A 17812-nucleotide genomic window follows, 5' to 3' on the forward strand; every position below is an offset into this window, starting at 1 on the left:
CGCTTATGATTCTATTTCCTGTCTTCTCAATTTCCCTTCATGCGTGTTTAGGTGCTTCATCCCGAACATCTACGCTGCTCTGTGCACCGCTGTGCTGGTGCCGCTCATCTGCCTAGTTGCCGTCGTGGTCGTCTTCATCCACGCCTACAAAGTCTCCCAGCAGTGGAAGGCATACGATGACATCTATCGCGGACGCACTAACAGCACAGGTGTGTGACAAATTTCAAAATGTACAATATATTGTTCTACAACTTTCATGCGTGAGACTGATGACCAAATTTAACTACTACTGCCCTGAGACCGTAAAACACACACGAGTCACATGACACCAGGAAGAAAACGCTTCTCTGGGCCCATTTTGGACATTTTCACTTAGGAGTGTGCTCACTTTTGTTGCCTGTGTGTAGAAGTGTCAAAATTAATTGATTAATTTATCAGCAAATAAATCATCTATTTTGATCATTGTTCTGTGTGACGCATGAGAGCAAAGCGCAGCCAGGCACCAGCAGGAATGTATCGTTTTAACACCGCTTTCAAAAACATCTCCAAATGTTTGACTTCAACCACAAAGTGATGAGATAATCTTCCGGCTAATCTGTGTGAGAGTGCCGCATGCGGGGCAGCACGTAGAAACTCAGGAAGGAACACGTGAGCCTGTCGACGTCACCGAAATGCGTGCTCTTGCACTTTTGTTCAGATCCACATAGACAGAAACCTCAGAACATATGGATTAACTAACAATGGGCTCTATTTAAAGCAAAGCCTTATCAGAATGCCGCAAGGTGTGTTTACATGACAAGATGTTCCTTTCAGCTGATTAAATATCTGGTATTGCATTCTTATGCCTGCCGGTGTTCCCTCACTGCACTTTGATCACTGATTGGCAAGGAATGTTAGCACACACAAACGAGATGGGTGAGTTTTGCTTGCATAGGACTTTTCTTTTCTTTTTTACATTATTTATCCAGTCTTTGAATTATTGCATTAATATTCAGCTTTTTCTCTACGCCTCATGAAGTGCTTCTTAGTAAAGCAAGCACTTGAGTGGTTGGTGTTCTCAGGCTGAACGGTTCGTATTGTATATTTGACAAGGCTGCACGATGCCACTTGATACGTTTGAAGGGAGGTTGTGAGGTTCAATCAGCACTTTTTCAAAGCCTCCACATGCAGTCTTGAAAATCCTGACATTTCCTGTGTGTCTTTCAAATACACCGCAGGGTTCGTTCCATGGCAAATCATCCAGTGGATTGAACCACGCCGAGTTTGGTTTCAGTGAAACTTGGTGGGCTTGTTGATAGAGATGACACAACACAAAATCTCAAATTATAGGGAAATCGGAGGAGGGGTTTGGGAGGTACGGCCTGCTGAATTTGGACATTTTCATCAAAAAGGATCCTTCCTTTGAACATTTCTATTTTAGCAACTACTGGGTCAATCTCCACAAAACTGATATCGTTGGAAAGGGAATTCAACAAGGATTACAAATCTACAAGATTGGTACATATTTTAGTAATGTGACCTTTTGACCTATGGTTTGACCTTAACATTTAGCTTGTGGCTCATGTGACCTTAATAAAAAAATTCATGAAAATATAATCTCTCACATAATCTCTAGAACAGTGGTTCTGAACCGCGGTCCTCGAGTACCCCTATCCAGCCTGTTTTCCACGTCTCCAACAGCCAACACAGGTGTTTCAAACAATTAGCTTCTCAGCAAGCTCTGCATAAAGCTTGATAACAATCCTCAGCTGTGTTGGCTGAAGGAGACATGGAAAACAGGCTTGGATTGGGGTACCCGAGGACCGGGTGTGAGAACCAGTGGCTCCCATAGCCAACACAGCTGAGGATCGTTATCAGGCTTCATGCAGAGCTTGCTAATTGGCTGATCGTTTGAAACACCTATGTTGGCTATGGGAGATATGGGGTACTCGAGGACTGCGGTTGAGAACCACTGCTCTAAAACAGAAACGTTTCAGAGATGTAAACGATTTTGTTTGCAATCCTTGTTGAATTCCCTTTCCAGCAATATCTATTTTGTGAAAATTTACCCAGCAGTTCCTGAGATAGAAGGGTTCAGAGAAGGCGGCCACGCCCCTTTTTGCCGGAAAATGTCAGCATTTGGCAGGCCGTATCTCCCAAACCCCTGCTCCAATTGATTCAAAATTTAAGATGTGGTATTGTGCTATCACTACTAACAAGTACACCAAGTTTGATAAAAAGCCAAACCTGTTTTTGTACTGTGTGATTCACGACCCACACCTTATAACAAAATGACGAGTGTTCATGCAAAAACAGCGCTGCTGTGCATGCGGGTTCACACAAACGACTCGTGCATCAGCGTACGTTTACTCAGCACATGCTCAATACAGCTGCTTGTTGTTACAGCTGCTGACCTCTGTGAGACAGCCGCGTCAGCATCGGCCGCTCTTTCTACTTGAGTGTTTTGGTTGAACCCACTCCCTCTTCTCCGTTTATCCTCTCGCAGCAGGACGCCGGCCCGATTAAATGTAAACTGGAGGCCGTCCTGTTGAGAGAAGCAGCTCGCCCATTAGGTCATGAGCAGGCTCGCGCCGTCGGGGGTTCAAGTGTTTATTTCTTATGTCAGCCAGACGGAATCATACTCATCCTACATGTCTGCCAAGCAATAAGACTGACCTCGGTCAGCATGAATATGTATCATTCACCGCACACACGTGCTGGTAAGGCAGCAATATTTGCCCCTTTGACCTGAAAACCTTTTCGAAATAATATTGATGCTACACTGGCATGTGATCAGGAGAATAACATTTGGGTTATTGCCGCAACAGCCCTGATCACACAGTTAACATACTTGACCATGTTTTTGTTGAATACTTTATATACACTATATTACATGAGGCAGCATGGCTCCAAAACCAAAATACTAAACCGCTAGTTTCTTCTCATCGTAGATGGTACTTCATGAATATAGTGCGCTCCGAGTCAACATGTCATCATCATCATTCTTTGTTGTCAGGAGACCAGAGGAAGGATAAAAGGAAAGAAAGATTAAACAAAGTGAAATAAAGCACCAACTAGACACCACAGACTTACAAAACCAGAATCTTTCCCCAACCCCAGAAACATCTAAATTCCAACAGATTAGGGAGACCTCAAGAGAACATAGGAAATACTAAAGGAAGGAAGGGTAGATGAAGCAGAGTGAGATCCACAAACACGCCGCGGCAGCACCATGGCACAACCCCCCCGGGCCCTGTGAGGGGCATCGGCTGGAGAGCCAACCCAAATGTGCTTTTCCTTATGCAAGGCCCACAAAGCGCTTTACATCAACTACTGATGACGCTTTGATGCAGTCTCTGACCTGAAGAGGTCGCTTAAAGCACTGCTTCTCAGCCCCGGTCCTCGAGTACCCCTATCCAGTCTGTTTTCCATGTTTCCTACAGTCAACACTGCTGAGGATCGTTATCAGGCTTCATTCAGAGCTGGCTGATAAGCTAATTGTTTGAAACACCTGTGTTGGCTGTGGGAGACAAGGAATCCAGGCTGGATACGGGTACTGGTTTAAAGCAATGCTAGTTATTACAAAAAACGGCCAACAGGTGGCAGCAGAGTACAAGAGGCCAACCAGGGCCATGTTGCAAAAAAAGCTCAGTGTTTTAAACAGATTTGTGAATAATGATGAACCTTTGCTATATTCTAGTGCTAATTGCTGCAAAACGGAAACAGATAGACATAAACTTTTTTTCCTCAACGAAAGAAGAGACTCTAATCTTTATTTTGGTAGGTTCCATGTTTTTATAGCTGCAAAATCAGTCATAATCCAGTAAACCGGCCAGGAGCGAAGGGGGTTACTTCAGTGAAAATGTCTGGGAGTGAATGAGTTAAGTATTTAAATATATTTGTATTTAAATAAACACAATGATAATAGACTCCCCAAGCATATTGCAGAAAACTTTATAGGTAGCCCATCTTTTAAAGTCAAGAAGCCAATCGTTTTGCAGCCTGGCTGCTACTTGGCTGTTCTTCAGTCGGAGCACAGTTTCATCTCAGCTTTGGAATGTGCTTACATGGTTGGAAAAGTGGGGCAGGAGGAGGTCGAGACAGATGAGCGGGAAGGAAGCAGGCAAAGTAAAAAAAAAAGTGAGGTGGAGTCCCTTCTTGTCTTTCAGGGGACAGAACGTCCTGACACAAGTGATGGTGTGCAAGGAGACAGACAGACAAACAGACAGAGGAAAGGGAAGTTTGCAGTGGGATACGGCGCACAAGCTGATAGAGAAAGAAACTGACAAGATGGTGGAAGTGGCACCTAAGTGAAACGTGGGCCCCGTGTTTCAAGCCTACTTGTGAAGTGAAGTGCACAGTCTGTTCTGCAAACGAGCTGGTGACTCAGCAGTGAATTTGGACGATTTGCAAGGTCACTTTCAAATCCACGCACTTACTACGTGCGCCACGTAGGCTTATCGAAGGTGATGCAATTCGTTCTCGGCTTCCCGGGATTAGCAGGAGTGAAGCCTGCGGCTGCACATTTGAGAGGCAGCTCCACCGCGCGCGCACACACACACACGCACACGTTCCCTCTTCATTAAAAAGAAGCATTAATCATTAATGATGCATTTGGGGATGCTTCTTTTTGAGTTGTTTTCTCATAATTAGCTCTTTATGCAACACTGTTAGATGAGGCAGATGTTCAAGTAGAGAAACGAAAACGTAAAACCACTTCACCACTTCAGTCCCCACTTCTTTAGGGCTTATCTTATTATAAACTAGACTAATTGCAATTTCTGCAGAAATTGTGTGGGAATGCTGGAAGCTGAATGCTAATAGCTGAATGCTTATGAAGGAAATTGAAAGATAAATGATGTGAAAATTACATTTTGAATTGTAGTTAAATGACAAATGAATAAAAGAAAACCTGAATTTCAATCTGTCTACTGTGGGATTTAATCATTTCAGAGAAATTATAATCAATTTCCTGATATGATAGTTGGTATCGAACCATGTACTAAAATGTGGTCCAAGCAGGGTTTGAACCCATGGTGGGGAGGCAATTGCTTTAAGTACTGAGCTAACTTGACTTGTTCAAATCCATGGCTAATGGCGTATTTATTTTGAATAGTGTCATCTGATGCTGAAAGCCAACATGTTTTTAATCATTTCAGTGAAAATATAATCAATTTCCTGATCTGATAGTCCGTTGGGATACATTTATATCCCTTAGCATAACGGCCATGAATATATTAGCAATGTACAGTCAGAGGTGGGATTCGAACCCGCAACCTCCAGGTTACTGGACTACGCACTTTACCAAATGCGCCTCTGAACAGAATGAGAGAGCTGGTAATGATTAAAAGTTGTATGTGTAGAAAGTGGGCGTGGAAAGTGGGACTTGGAAAAAGTTCAACGTCAGTGAATTTTTGACGCAAGTTGAAATTTGAACGGTGTAAATCGGATGTGTTATGTGGGAGTTATTGCACGGCAAAAAAGTGAGGAGAATAAAATGCTATAATAAGTAAGAATAAAGAATCCCAATGCTTCCAGCATTCTCACAATCAGCGTCTACACCCAAAAAAAAAAAAAGTCAGCAGTTTCTTCAGTAGAGCCCAATTTAGAAACATATGCTGAAAAGACCGCATGGGAGCTCACCTTTGTCTTCCAAACATTTCACTCCGCCCAGTTTCAAGTTCGTGAGGAGGATGACGCACACACACACAAAAAAAAATCCACTTAACTTACGTTGCCAGCATCACAGGGGGTGTCGTGAGGGGATAGAATGCTGATTAAGCATTTAATGAAGATCCAAATGAATCCACAAGGTTTGCATGTAAAGCCTGGCAGACACGAGATATAAGGCCCAAGTGTATTCACGTGCTTTCTGTACTTTTCCACGTTATACTGTAATAAACGTCTCCATATAGTTTTTCGTCATGTTCTTCTGTCTTTTGTTCCAGAGGTGCCACTAGTCCTCTACCTGTTCCTGCTCATCTCTCTGGTGTGGTTGTGGGCGGGCCTTCATATGGGCTACAAGCACATGTGGATGCTTGTCCTCTACATCGTCTCCAATTGCCTGCTGGTGAGATCATTCGCCTACTTACTTACCTAATATTGGTTTAGCTGTTCATTTATTTGCACAAATATTGTGAAAAGTTGTGAATGCAGGTCATTGTGGAGAGGATTAATGGCAATTACATGGGGTTTTACATGTTTAACTCATTCACTGCCATAAATTCATTTAAAAAAATGTATTATTTAAAATTAGGGGCAAGAGGCGATTATTTGTTTTTAATTGTAATTAATCACATGACTTCACTAGTGAACTCACGATGAATCACAAATTCTAAATGTACAATAAAATAATTTTAGGTTTTCATACTCTTGTTAACAAAAGTGGGGGAGAAAATGTTAAACTAATAGAAATAGTTCAAATGATTTTTTTACCTTTTATAGCCGTCAACGGCAGTGAATGAATTAAAAAAAGAAAATATTATTAAAAATTCGGGGCATCAGGCGATTAGTTTTTAATCGTAATTAATCGCATGACTTTACTAGTTAACTCACAATTATTCACAAATGTTATGTACAAAACTAAATGTACAATAAAAAAATCTAGATTTTCAACAAAAGTGGAAAAAAATGTTAAACTAATAGAAATAGTTAGAATAATTTTTTGACGTTTATAGCCGTCAATGGTAGTGAATGAGTTAGAAAAAAAACATAAAAATGCTTAATTTATAAAGAGCTAACATAAAATAGAAAAATTGTAGAGAAAGGCGTAGCTGTACTTGCATTCCAACATATCACTGCAAAAAGGACAGTAGAAAATTTAAGGGAAAAAAATATTAATTCAAATAAGCAAAATTATCTGCCAACAGAACAAGAAAATTTTACTTCAATTTACCTGTAAGATTTTGAAAAATAAGAAAATAATACTATGCCCATATCAACCACAGCGGTCTTGAAAACAGTATTTTTAGACTAAAAACAAGTCATTTTGACTTTTTTCAAACTGCAATAAATAGAACTATTTTCATAAATTACATAAGTATTTATTTGCGCTTGAATAACTTAGCCTGACTGTCAAGCATGGAGGTAAAAGGTGCCATTTTTATTGTCTTTGGTATGACACAGCCATGGATTGAACCCACAACCTCTGACACTCTACCACTAGACCACTGAGGCAATACTGGAAGAAGAAAAATGGGCTTAGTAAATATAACGAAACGAACCACTTTTTATTGTTTTCATACTTCTAATTTTCCTATTTATCTTATTACTAGATTATGCAAAATTTTTAAATAAGAAAATTCAATTTATGAAACCCCAGTTCAGGGCCTTTGATGTTGGTTAGTTGTCATCTTAAAATGTGGAAAATGGTTTTTTTTAACCCTCACAGTACTTAAAACTGTTTGTTAACACTCAAGGGCTGCTTGATCAAATAAGATAATTAAGTATAAATATCTTAAAATAAGCACAATGATCTTGTTTGACAATTTCATTTTAAGTACAAATAAAGAGTCAAAGCAAAATAAGCAAATTTAGGTTAAATTTAAGAAATTATATATGATACACCGTCTTTTTTTTCTTCATTTCAATCATTTACAGTATTTCATTCATTTGTAAAAGAAAGAAAAGCCAATATAAAACAATATTCTTCAGTGTTGAATGAAAAGGAACAGAAAGAAGACAAGTCTTACCGTCTCTGCTCTGTTTCTCGCCAGAGTTCACTTACAAGGTAAAATAAAATGAAAAAAACATAAACAACAAAAAAACTAAATAAAATTGTGACAGCTAGTGTCACATCTGTACTCGGTTTGCAATTTGATTTCTGACATTCGTAACAACAAAAATGGCAAAGGCATAATGTTCAAACTTAATCTCGTTCATATTTCATTACTAATTGCCAATCCTAAAGTGTTAGACTTGGAAAGCAGCTCATTTTCTCAATGCTTTATTCTACTCTGTATTTCAACTCATCCACTGCCATTGACGGCTATAGACGTCAAAAATTCATTTGAACTATTTCTATTAGCTTCACATTTTTTTCCACTTTTGTTAACAAGAGTATGAAAACATAGGAAATAAATGTGTTGTACATATAGAACAGATATACAATTTGTGATTAATCTTGAGTTTAAATAATTAAGTAATTAAACAAAAAAGAAAATATTACTAAAAAATTAGGGGCGTCAGACGATTGCATTTTATAATTGTAATTAATCGCATGACTTCAATAGTTAACTCACGATTAATCACAAATTTGATATCTTCTAAACGTACAATAAAATTTAGTTAAGTAGCACATGGATTCATTGTCCTGGAAAGACCTTGCATCTTGGGAAAATAATTTGCACCCACTTTTATAAAGACAACAAAAAAAAGCGACCTAAGTCCAGCCTGAGTGTTTGTGTTTCTCTTTTCGTCACTGTGGTGCAGACGTAATGTGGCCGTAAAAGCGTGTGGTAGCTCTTGGTGATATGTGGCATAGATGTGCAAAAGACATCAGTGTCACACCAAAGTCCATTTATTTTGTTGGAACCAACGCAGGATGATGAGCGACGATGTCAACGGCGACATCATCATCATCATCATGCCATCGTTTCTTTCTGGCCAGTGGCGTAAAGCGTGCTCCTAAAAGTCATAGGTCATTTGTTTGCCAGGTGCATTTTCTGATCTTGGAACACTAACGTGACATTCCTCAAATGTCACATTTTTGAAAAAGTTTGAGTTGTCCATTCTGTCCCAGCTTTCCAACGCTTTCAAAACTAAAGCAAGTACTAGTTCTGGACTTTAAAAATGATGTACTGAAAATGTCCTGCATCTCTCTTTTCTTATTCGTTCACTTTTTGTCCTGCTTATTAAAATGTTAATTAGCTGCTTTTGAGAGTCGCAGCAGGGAGAAGTGACGCTTATGATGCTGTCGAAGCATTTCAAATGGCATCCGGCGAGTATGCTCCATCGACGTCATCTTACTTGTTTGCACTTTATACTCCATTTCCGCCGCCTCACGTCTCTCATTTGTTTGGCCTTACGCGCATGTTCTCTTCATGGAACAGGGCACGCTTATGTAACAGGCCTGCGTTTAAGCTCGTTCCTATTGGCTGCATACGCTGCTAATGATCTGCGCTTAAGCACCCATGTTGCTTTTATGACCAGCGAGCTGCATACTGTACATAGTTGGCTGCATACAAACTTTGACGGATGCTTTCAGGCAGCGAGCACATGAAGGACTGGAAGTTTGCATTGAGTGTCATGAAACTAAATGGATTTCATTTGATCAACAAAGCCCTGTAAAGGTCATGTCGCCCCCGCCCACGTGGGTTGGAATGTTATTGGTTAATTCTGAGCACACAACCTCCTTTTAGTACATTTTCAAAAAAATAAAAAATCCATTCTTATCAGGCGTTTTGTGTGGATTTAAAGGAAAAAATAGACATTCCATCGTAAATAACGCTGTATCTTTTTTCTGCAAACCACTGGGAGTGTAATGGCTGAAACCTGCATGCACCTGTATACATGCGCATTCACACAGGACTGTCCCCGACCCCCTCAAGCATTTCATCTGTGTCTGCGGCTGAAGTCATCGCCCAGCGATGGGTGTCGTGAAATACAAGATGGCCTTGCGGTATTTGACGCCCCTGTGTTTTGGGCTAATTCGCATCCTGGCACTGTTTGACCAGGAGAGTTTGGTAATGCCTCGGAAGTGGTGCAAGCACAAATACCGGGGCGCCAATGATGTCATGTCCGAATGATGAAGTAACCCTCTATTAGTACTGCTTGAACAGATGCTTAATTCTGTCCAGATTTTAAGACGGCAGTAAAGTCACAAAACACAGCGCAATATATATTACATTAATTTAGCGTTTCTTTTCTCGCTCGCTTCACAGGGACTGTACGTGTTTGCAGTCTACTTTGTCATGCACAACCAGCTGTGTTGGCCCGCAAAAGCCACTTACAACGTGGAAATGAGCGGCCATGACAGTCCGGACTCCACCTATCAGGGAGCGGGGCCAACCACTGTTGGGGCTGACATCAACAAATCAACACAGAACCTCATCAGCGCCATGGAAGAGGTACCACACACACAAACACACAAATCCGAGTAATGACATACTTTTCTTCATGACGTCATCAACTGCTGAAAGCGGGCGTGTTAAATTCTGCGATACTGACTGATTAACTGATTAACCACCAAGTTTGAATAAATTTGTGTAAAAGAATAATCTGAATAATCCGTCCATCTATTTTGTGGATGAGCTGGAAATAGCCCAGCTATCTTACTTAAGGAGAGAGGTCGGGAGCACATGGATGCTATTTAGTGTTAGCATTAAGCTAGCATACAGAAAAGCTAAGTTGTGTTGTTGTTTTAAACACACAATATGTAATTTTCTTAGTTATATGTTTATTTAACTGTACATGTCAACTGGGAGTGGCAATTAAAAGCCTGAAGTTTATTTTTATTAAATAATTGTTTACTAATTGCTTGTCAAACTGCTGTTTGTTGTGTAGTAAGTTGAGTTACTACCACCATAGAGCATTTGCAAGTCAAAGAAAAAACAAAACAAAACTATATTTATATATATTAAAAAAAAAAAAAAGGACAGTCTTAACTTTGATGAAAGTTGACTTTTACAGTCTTACAGCTTCAAACACCGACGTTTTATGAGGCTTCAGTGACTTGAATTTCTAAAATATTTGGTCAAGTTCCGAATTTTACAGTTCCATTATAATTCTAATTTGCTCATGAAATATGTCTTCTGCTTTGTGACAAGTTCAGAAAAAAAATATGGTTCAAAATGATGAGCTGTAAATATCATAGCTAGCTGACGTAGGGAGAGAGACAGGGAGCACACAGATGCTATTTAGTGTTAGCATTAAGCTAGCATACAGAAAGGCTAAGATTTGTTGCTTTAAACAAACAAGATATACATTTCTTTGTTGTGTGAGTACTTTGAATGTAAACTTAAACTCGGAGTGGCAATAAAGAACTTGAATCTTTAAACACCAAAGTTTTGTGGCACCTCAGCAAATTTCTTTCTAAAATTGGTCAAGTTTGTTTAAATTAGACAGTTGAGAAATTCTATTGTAATTCTAAATTGCTCATGAAATATGTCTTCTTCTTTGTGACAGGTTGTAAAAAAACCTCCCTGTTTCAACTGAATTCATACGTTGATTATGACTGTATTGTCCTGCCTATTTAAAACTCCTATTTTAAAAGGTCAATGCATCCTCGTGAAGTATTGTGACTTACTCTCATTACTCATCCGGTATTTTAGTAATATTAATACCAAAATCACATGTGAGTCAGTTAATGTCACCAAATATCATAATCCTAATTGGTGTGACGAAAATGAATGCGAACAATCACCGCACCTTCCCCTACTCTCCCTTTTGTCAGTGTCCACCTTATCCCCCTTCTTTTTTTTTCCCAGGCCCTCATTCCCATGTCTCCAGGTGCCCATTACCGCTCCTCCTTCACATATTTCTCACATCAGCTGAGCTGCACAGGGAACATTTATGCCACAGTCTGATTCACATTACGCAACATCCTGCTGTGTAAACAGTCAATGGTCACCGTCCGCTCATCTTGTACAAACTCACTCTTGCAACCATTCTGTCAGTCTACACACAAAGGCACACATCACACTTGTCTCTGGAGAATTCCCTTTAAGGAAAAGTGAGAGTTAGAAGTCTCTCCACTCACGGGAATTGGCTAATCTTGTTTTATTCATGAGAGCACACTACCGCCTCCCCGGGATTTGAGCTTCAACCTGGTGAGAGCGATAAGAGCCCCACACCACTTCGCAAAAACAATGAGTACTTACAGGTATTTGTCAGCTTAGAAAGAAATTGGAGTGAAATTATAACAAGCAAAAAAAAAATGTCGGTCTCAATCGTGAATACAATTTGTCTTCCTGCTAGGAAGTTAATACAGGAAGAAGATCCTTGTTCTTCTTCATTGCCGTGTGTCATTTTGATTGATTTTTCACATTTCCTGTGTTACTCTTTTGAAGTGGAAAACCAACCAAACTGGACACTATGCAATGGAAAGGTACAAGAATGATCAGGGAGCACAATTCTGGAATTGCGATTGCGTTACCAGCTTCCATCTACAGTATTGAGGACAAGTGTTAAAACTCAAGGCCCGGGGGGCAAGATCCGGCCCACCACATCATTTTATGAGGCCCGTAAAAATACAAAAAAAATAATAATTTGGACCAACATTTCAAATTGTTATGTGTAAAAAATGATGTTGTTTTATATAATAATAATAATTATTATTATAAAAGTGACACGGTGTGTGACTGGTTAGTCCGCATCCCAGTGCAGAGGACCTCAGATCGAGTCCGGGCTTCGGCCTTCCTGGGTGGAGTTTGCATGTTCTCCCCGTGCTTGCGTGGTTTTCTTCCAGGTACTCCGGTTTCCTCCCACATTCCAAAGACATGCATGGCGGGTTAATTGAACACTCCAAATTGTCCATCGGTGTGATTGTGAGTGTGGATGGTTGTTCGTCTCCGTGTGCCCTGCGATTGGCTGGCAACCAGTTCAGGGTGTACCCTGCCAGCTGGGATAGGCTCCAGCAACCCTTGTGAGGATAAGCGGTTAAGAAAACGGATGGATGGATGTTTGTACAGGTTACAGTTTACAGTAACCTGAACAAAAATTTAACAAACTATTATAAAATAAAAATTTAAAACGAATATGAACCAACATTTCAAATTGTCATGTGGTAATAAATGATGTGGTGGTATATAATAAAATAATAATAATAATAATAATAATAAATGTTTGTACATGTTTTTTGTTACCCTTTTTACAGTAACCTGAACAAAAATTGAACAAACTATTTTTTCCTTGACTTTTGATTTCAAAACTAGTAATCCATCAATTTGTTATGTACATGTAGTAATACAATGAGACAATTAAACATTTATTTGGTTCTACCGTCATAACGGCCCTCTCATGGCTTGTAACTACAAAGCGGCACATCTTAAAGGCTACACACACAAAAATCAGCAACTAATTGCACACAAATAAAAAAAAAAAACAAGCAAAGCCACACCAAGCCAACGTTGGCTAAGATACAAAGGATTACTGTGCAAGACTTTTATGTCTCCCCACTAAGACTCATTTGTTTTGTCTTGTGCTTGAGTTATTAACCGGTTGTTTAACCCCCTAAAACTCTTAACACCCGCGTGACCTCCCATTCACCCCATGAACTCCCTCTGACCTTGTTCTTAACCCTTCGGGGTGCTTAAAACGACGTGTACTCTGGCTGACCCAAACTCATCACAGAAACATGATGGCGCCTCTGACACAGTGTGTGTGTGTGTGTGTGTGTGTGTGTGTGTGTGTGTGTGTGTGTGTGTGTGTGTGTGTGTGTGTGTGTGTGTGTGTGTGTGTGTGTGTGTGTGTGTGTGTGTGTGTGTGTGTGTGTGTGAGTGTTATGATGACAAGAGACCTCACCCTGTATTTGTGTCATATTTTCTTGGATGTTGAATCAATGAGTGAGATAAAGTTCCTTCCAAATAATGACCAAAATGTGCCTGATGACTTTTTGCCAGGTGTCAGCGGACTGGGAGCGTACGTCGCTGAGGACCGGTATTCAGCCCGCCAGCGTTTTTAAGGCCAGTCCGGTGATGGGGACGTACCCCGCTGAGGGCGGCTTCATCAACACCAACTTGGTCACGGCCGACGAGGAATCCCAGGAGTTTGATGACCTCATATTTGCCTTAAAAACTGGTGAGGACCCCCAAAGCGCAGGCATTTGCAACAGCAGACCAAAAAAAATGGTTTCATAGCAGCAAGAGCAAAATCCTTTTGGCTCTCCAAGTACCACCACCATAACTAGGGATGGGCACGTAACCTTTCTTATATACTCGCAAGTATATTTTTCATAGCCGCTGTAACATTATGTACATATTAACCACAGGTGGCAAATCCAGTTGCAGAAAGTAAAAACCCTGCCACAGTTTGGTTTTAGGCTCAGCTTCTAGTTAGCTAGCTCGCTCCCATGGTGTTCGTTTAAATGCTAGGGAACTAGCTAGCTAGCTAAAGCCAAACTGTGGCAGGGTTTTTACTTTCTGGACCTGGATTTGCCACCTCTGACATTAACATTGCATAAGTATAATAATAATTTTAAAAACTTAGTTTTATGAATTAATTCATTATCTGTACCATTTATCATCTCTATAATGCATTTAATATCTATATCACTTTAAAAGTTGAATAATAATATACCAAAATAAATGGTTGAGAATGAATCGTTCTCGAAGATTAATTCAAATATATTGTAGTGAAAAGTTAAATATAACTGAACTGTACTTTACAAATGCACTGTAGAGGATTTTTTCTTACAAATAAGTTGACGCATGTCACTATGGACAAAACGAGGAGCTGGGGTCTGTTCTAAAAATAGCTTCTGATGGGACACTGTGACTTGCTCATAAGAATTTAACCAGAAGGTCAATTTATTTATTTTAACTTAAAATGGTACATGTTTTTTAATGTTCCGAATATTCTATATTTTGTTTAATAATGAAATACATTGTGTTCAATGGGTCTGTTTTTATTTACCCAAATACTACATTTTAGAGCTGTAATTTTAATACCATGACACTGCAATATTTATCCTCAGAGTTATCATACAGTTAGAATCTAATAGGGGCCCAAGCCTACATCTAACACACCTTTGTTTTGTAATACTATTATCTTAAGGATGCTGTGTACGTGTGTATAATGAACTAAAAATCAAATATATATATATAAATAAAATGGAGCGTGAATGGAGTTTTCAACACTGCTAAATCATAAAACAAAACCTAAAAGCTAAGTGGTACTATCTAACCAATTTAGAATAATATCATGTATTCCTTATAATATTGATTTTTCATTATAGCATATCCTAAAACTCAGGTTTAGCCGTTTCTATTTAATTTCAGTTTATCTTCATTATATCGCACAATGGTGGAAGACAGAGAGAACTACTGAGTCCTTTTATTTGCAGTAAATCTAAATGTCTCCAAATGGAGTCAATGCCAAGTAAGTTTTCTGCCAAACAGAAGAAACAGCCGCCCGCCCTCATGCAACGGGTTGCCACGTCGTCGTTCATTCACACTGAACAAACTGGTTTCCTGACGCTGTGCTCCAAATGCTTCACATGTAGGCCACACCGCAGTGTTGAGCTGATGGAGTGTACAGCAGTTAGCCCCTTATTGAACCGCCAACATTTCTCGCTAAAACAATATCCACACCTTCTTCACAAGCAGAATTCCACACATACTGTACAAAAGGACATTTGCATAATGTTCCTTATGATACATAGAAGCCTTTTAGCTGTTCATTGACCTACAAATGTCACTTCTACTGTAATACATCATCTTGTCAGTCAACATGGTTTCCGTTTGAGTCATGCGTGCAATTCTTCGACAGAGGCGGTTGCTTGTTAATTAAGGAAGCAACTCCCACACTCCTCACATTGAACGAACGGCAGAAATAGACTTCCATGCAAACTACATAACATCACCTTCCTCAAATGATGGTCCAAGTCTCTTTTTTTTTTTTTTTTTTTTCCAGCAATCAACAACAGTGGCAGAGTTAGGTGATAGCTAGGGATCATGTCTGAATACTAATTTGATAAGAATCTGTCTTGAGAATAGAACGTTTGATTGTTAAACTCAATGTCAATTAAGGCCTAAATATAACAATCCGACGGGGGGCGGAGGGGCATGTTGAATTGGCGTCGGGGCATTTGAGCACTGTGATTGGCTGTTAGCTAGCCAATCAGTACACGGGGCAAGAGGAAGTGACGAACGCGGATAAACAGTACTCAACTCAACTTTAGTTATTTTCAGGACAGCACACATGAATATTAAAGTCCCCCATAAAGAGGATATGATCATATTTCAGCAAGAAGATTTGCTAAGTCATTTAAAAAGTCTTTATTGTATTTTGGAGGTCGGTAAATGACACAGCACGGCACAGTGACAGTTTGGCCGACTTCAAAAAAGGTGGCTTCAAAGCTGTTGAGCGATGTGATAAATAGACAACGTTAAAATTTAAATTTGTTTTTGAAAATAGACGCCGTTCCTCCACCAAGTAAGCACAGCCAGGCGGTAGTAATTCAATCATAACGGTCGAGGAGGGCAGCACGGCCGAAGCTTTTTGGGTGAAAAAACCGGTAGCATCCAGGAGTCGACAGGGTCCAGGATACGCCACAACAGTACATCCATGCGTTCGGGGGCGAGCAGGGGACGAAGCTTGTTCCAGCGTCCGTTTTAGCTTCACCAGCTGGCAGCCACTTTTGCCCCGCGTTGAGGAAGCGCGTGAACGCGGAAGAGGTCGGCCGGAATGTCAGCTGGGAAACGGGGGCAACGTTTTCTCCCAACCCTGCTCGAACATTTGAACTGCAATGTCTTGTCTGGACAGAAGATCTGGAAGATGACTTTGTTTATTTGGTTCAAGAGAGACCGGTATTGTAATATTACCGTTAAATGGTATGCCGACAAAGGTATGAAAGCCAAACAATGACATGACCTGGGGACGCCACTGGATATAGCAGGTAGGATTTACTTTTATATTTGTTACTGTGCAAAAAGCCAAAGGGTTTCATTTACGTGGGAGGACATCCTGAAAAGTAACCGGTATGCAATGTTTACGTTTTTATATCCCGCCCCCGTAAAGCGGTTTCCGGTTGCCTTTAGAAATAATGACTACCGCCGCCGATGCTGAAGGTACGCGATAGTCGGGTCGATGCGGTGTGTATTTACGTCATTTTTCTATGCGACATGCCGACGTCGGATTAGTGTATCTCGGCCTTAATGTCCATGATTTTCACATCGTAGCAAGCAAGCAAACACACGCACAAGCACACATATCCAGAAGCAGAAACAAAAAAGTATGAAGTAGCAGAATTGAAAAAAAAAAAAAAAAAATTAAGGATTTTTGCCGTGCTTTTTAGATTTGAATGAATGGGATATTAATCACAGTATGTGTTCGATAGAAGTAGACAACGGCGACAATTATAAATGAGAATTATTAATTTTGAAAATATGAGTATTTTATATCAGGAAGCCCTGACTGTGGATGACATAACAAACAATAACTTCTCCCGGAGCTGATTGTTTTTTGTTTTGTTTTTGTTTTTTGTGTGTGCTTGTCCAGCCCTTGTTAGAACCCATCAGTTCTGTAGCGTTATGCTAGTGTGCTAACCAATCTCGCAACTCACACTGACTTTTATATACACTACTGGTAAGACATATTGTAAGTTTATGGGTCCTCCTCAGGCCGCACTAAATATCTCTTTAAGTAAGTGATGATTCCAAGTTCCTGAAGACTTGTAAATAAATGTCTTATATCTTATAGCTCTGCTATTATATCAAGTAAGAAGCTTTAGTAAAACTGAGCATGATTCCATATAAAGTGTCGGTCACTGAAATTAGCCGATACATTTTTTCATTGCTTAAAATGGTTAATTATACTGCAACATTAGTGGTTTGCGCATCCGCCTCATAGTCAAAAGGTCCAAGGTTCAAATTTAAATTTAAAGAAGCTATAATCAGGCATGTGTCATTTCTTCCCAAAATTCCACTCAGCGATGTGAAGTAACCATTTCAGTCACGTCGGTCAATGGTTTAAAAAGTAACCAATGAGATACGACACGAACTTGTGTGTTGAAGCCTCACTGAGCGTTGGACACCCCCCTCGTGACTTTCGAACCTCGCTTCTCCGCCACATGTCACACTGAACTTTTCACCCGCACCAGCAGAGCCAGGCAGTCGTCTGGAGAAGTCATTTTCTAATCACAATTACGTAAGTGGGCGGGGTCAGGATGCAGCCC

At 40.0% G+C, this 17812-nt stretch overlaps 1 protein-coding gene across 2 annotated transcripts in view; it reads left to right on the forward strand.

Annotated features, from left to right (window-relative positions):
- The window catches only part of adgrv1 (adhesion G protein-coupled receptor V1), a 107653-nt gene that overhangs the window by 87248 nt on the left and 2593 nt on the right, over positions 1-17812 (forward strand). For both annotated transcript variants that reach the window (XM_086076012.1, XM_086076013.1), the window contains 4 exons: positions 52-209; positions 5928-6049; positions 9861-10046; positions 13539-13716. In XM_086076012.1, coding sequence (XP_085932138.1) covers positions 52-209; positions 5928-6049; positions 9861-10046; positions 13539-13716 — 644 coding nt within the window. The remainder of the gene's footprint in view (positions 1-51; positions 210-5927; positions 6050-9860; positions 10047-13538; positions 13717-17812) is intronic.

This window comes from Leptonotus elevatus, chromosome 5 (assembly GCF_054856555.1).
Source record: "Leptonotus elevatus isolate MCC_2025b chromosome 5, RoL_Lele_1.0, whole genome shotgun sequence".
Lineage (NCBI taxonomy): Eukaryota > Metazoa > Chordata > Actinopteri > Syngnathiformes > Syngnathidae > Leptonotus > Leptonotus elevatus.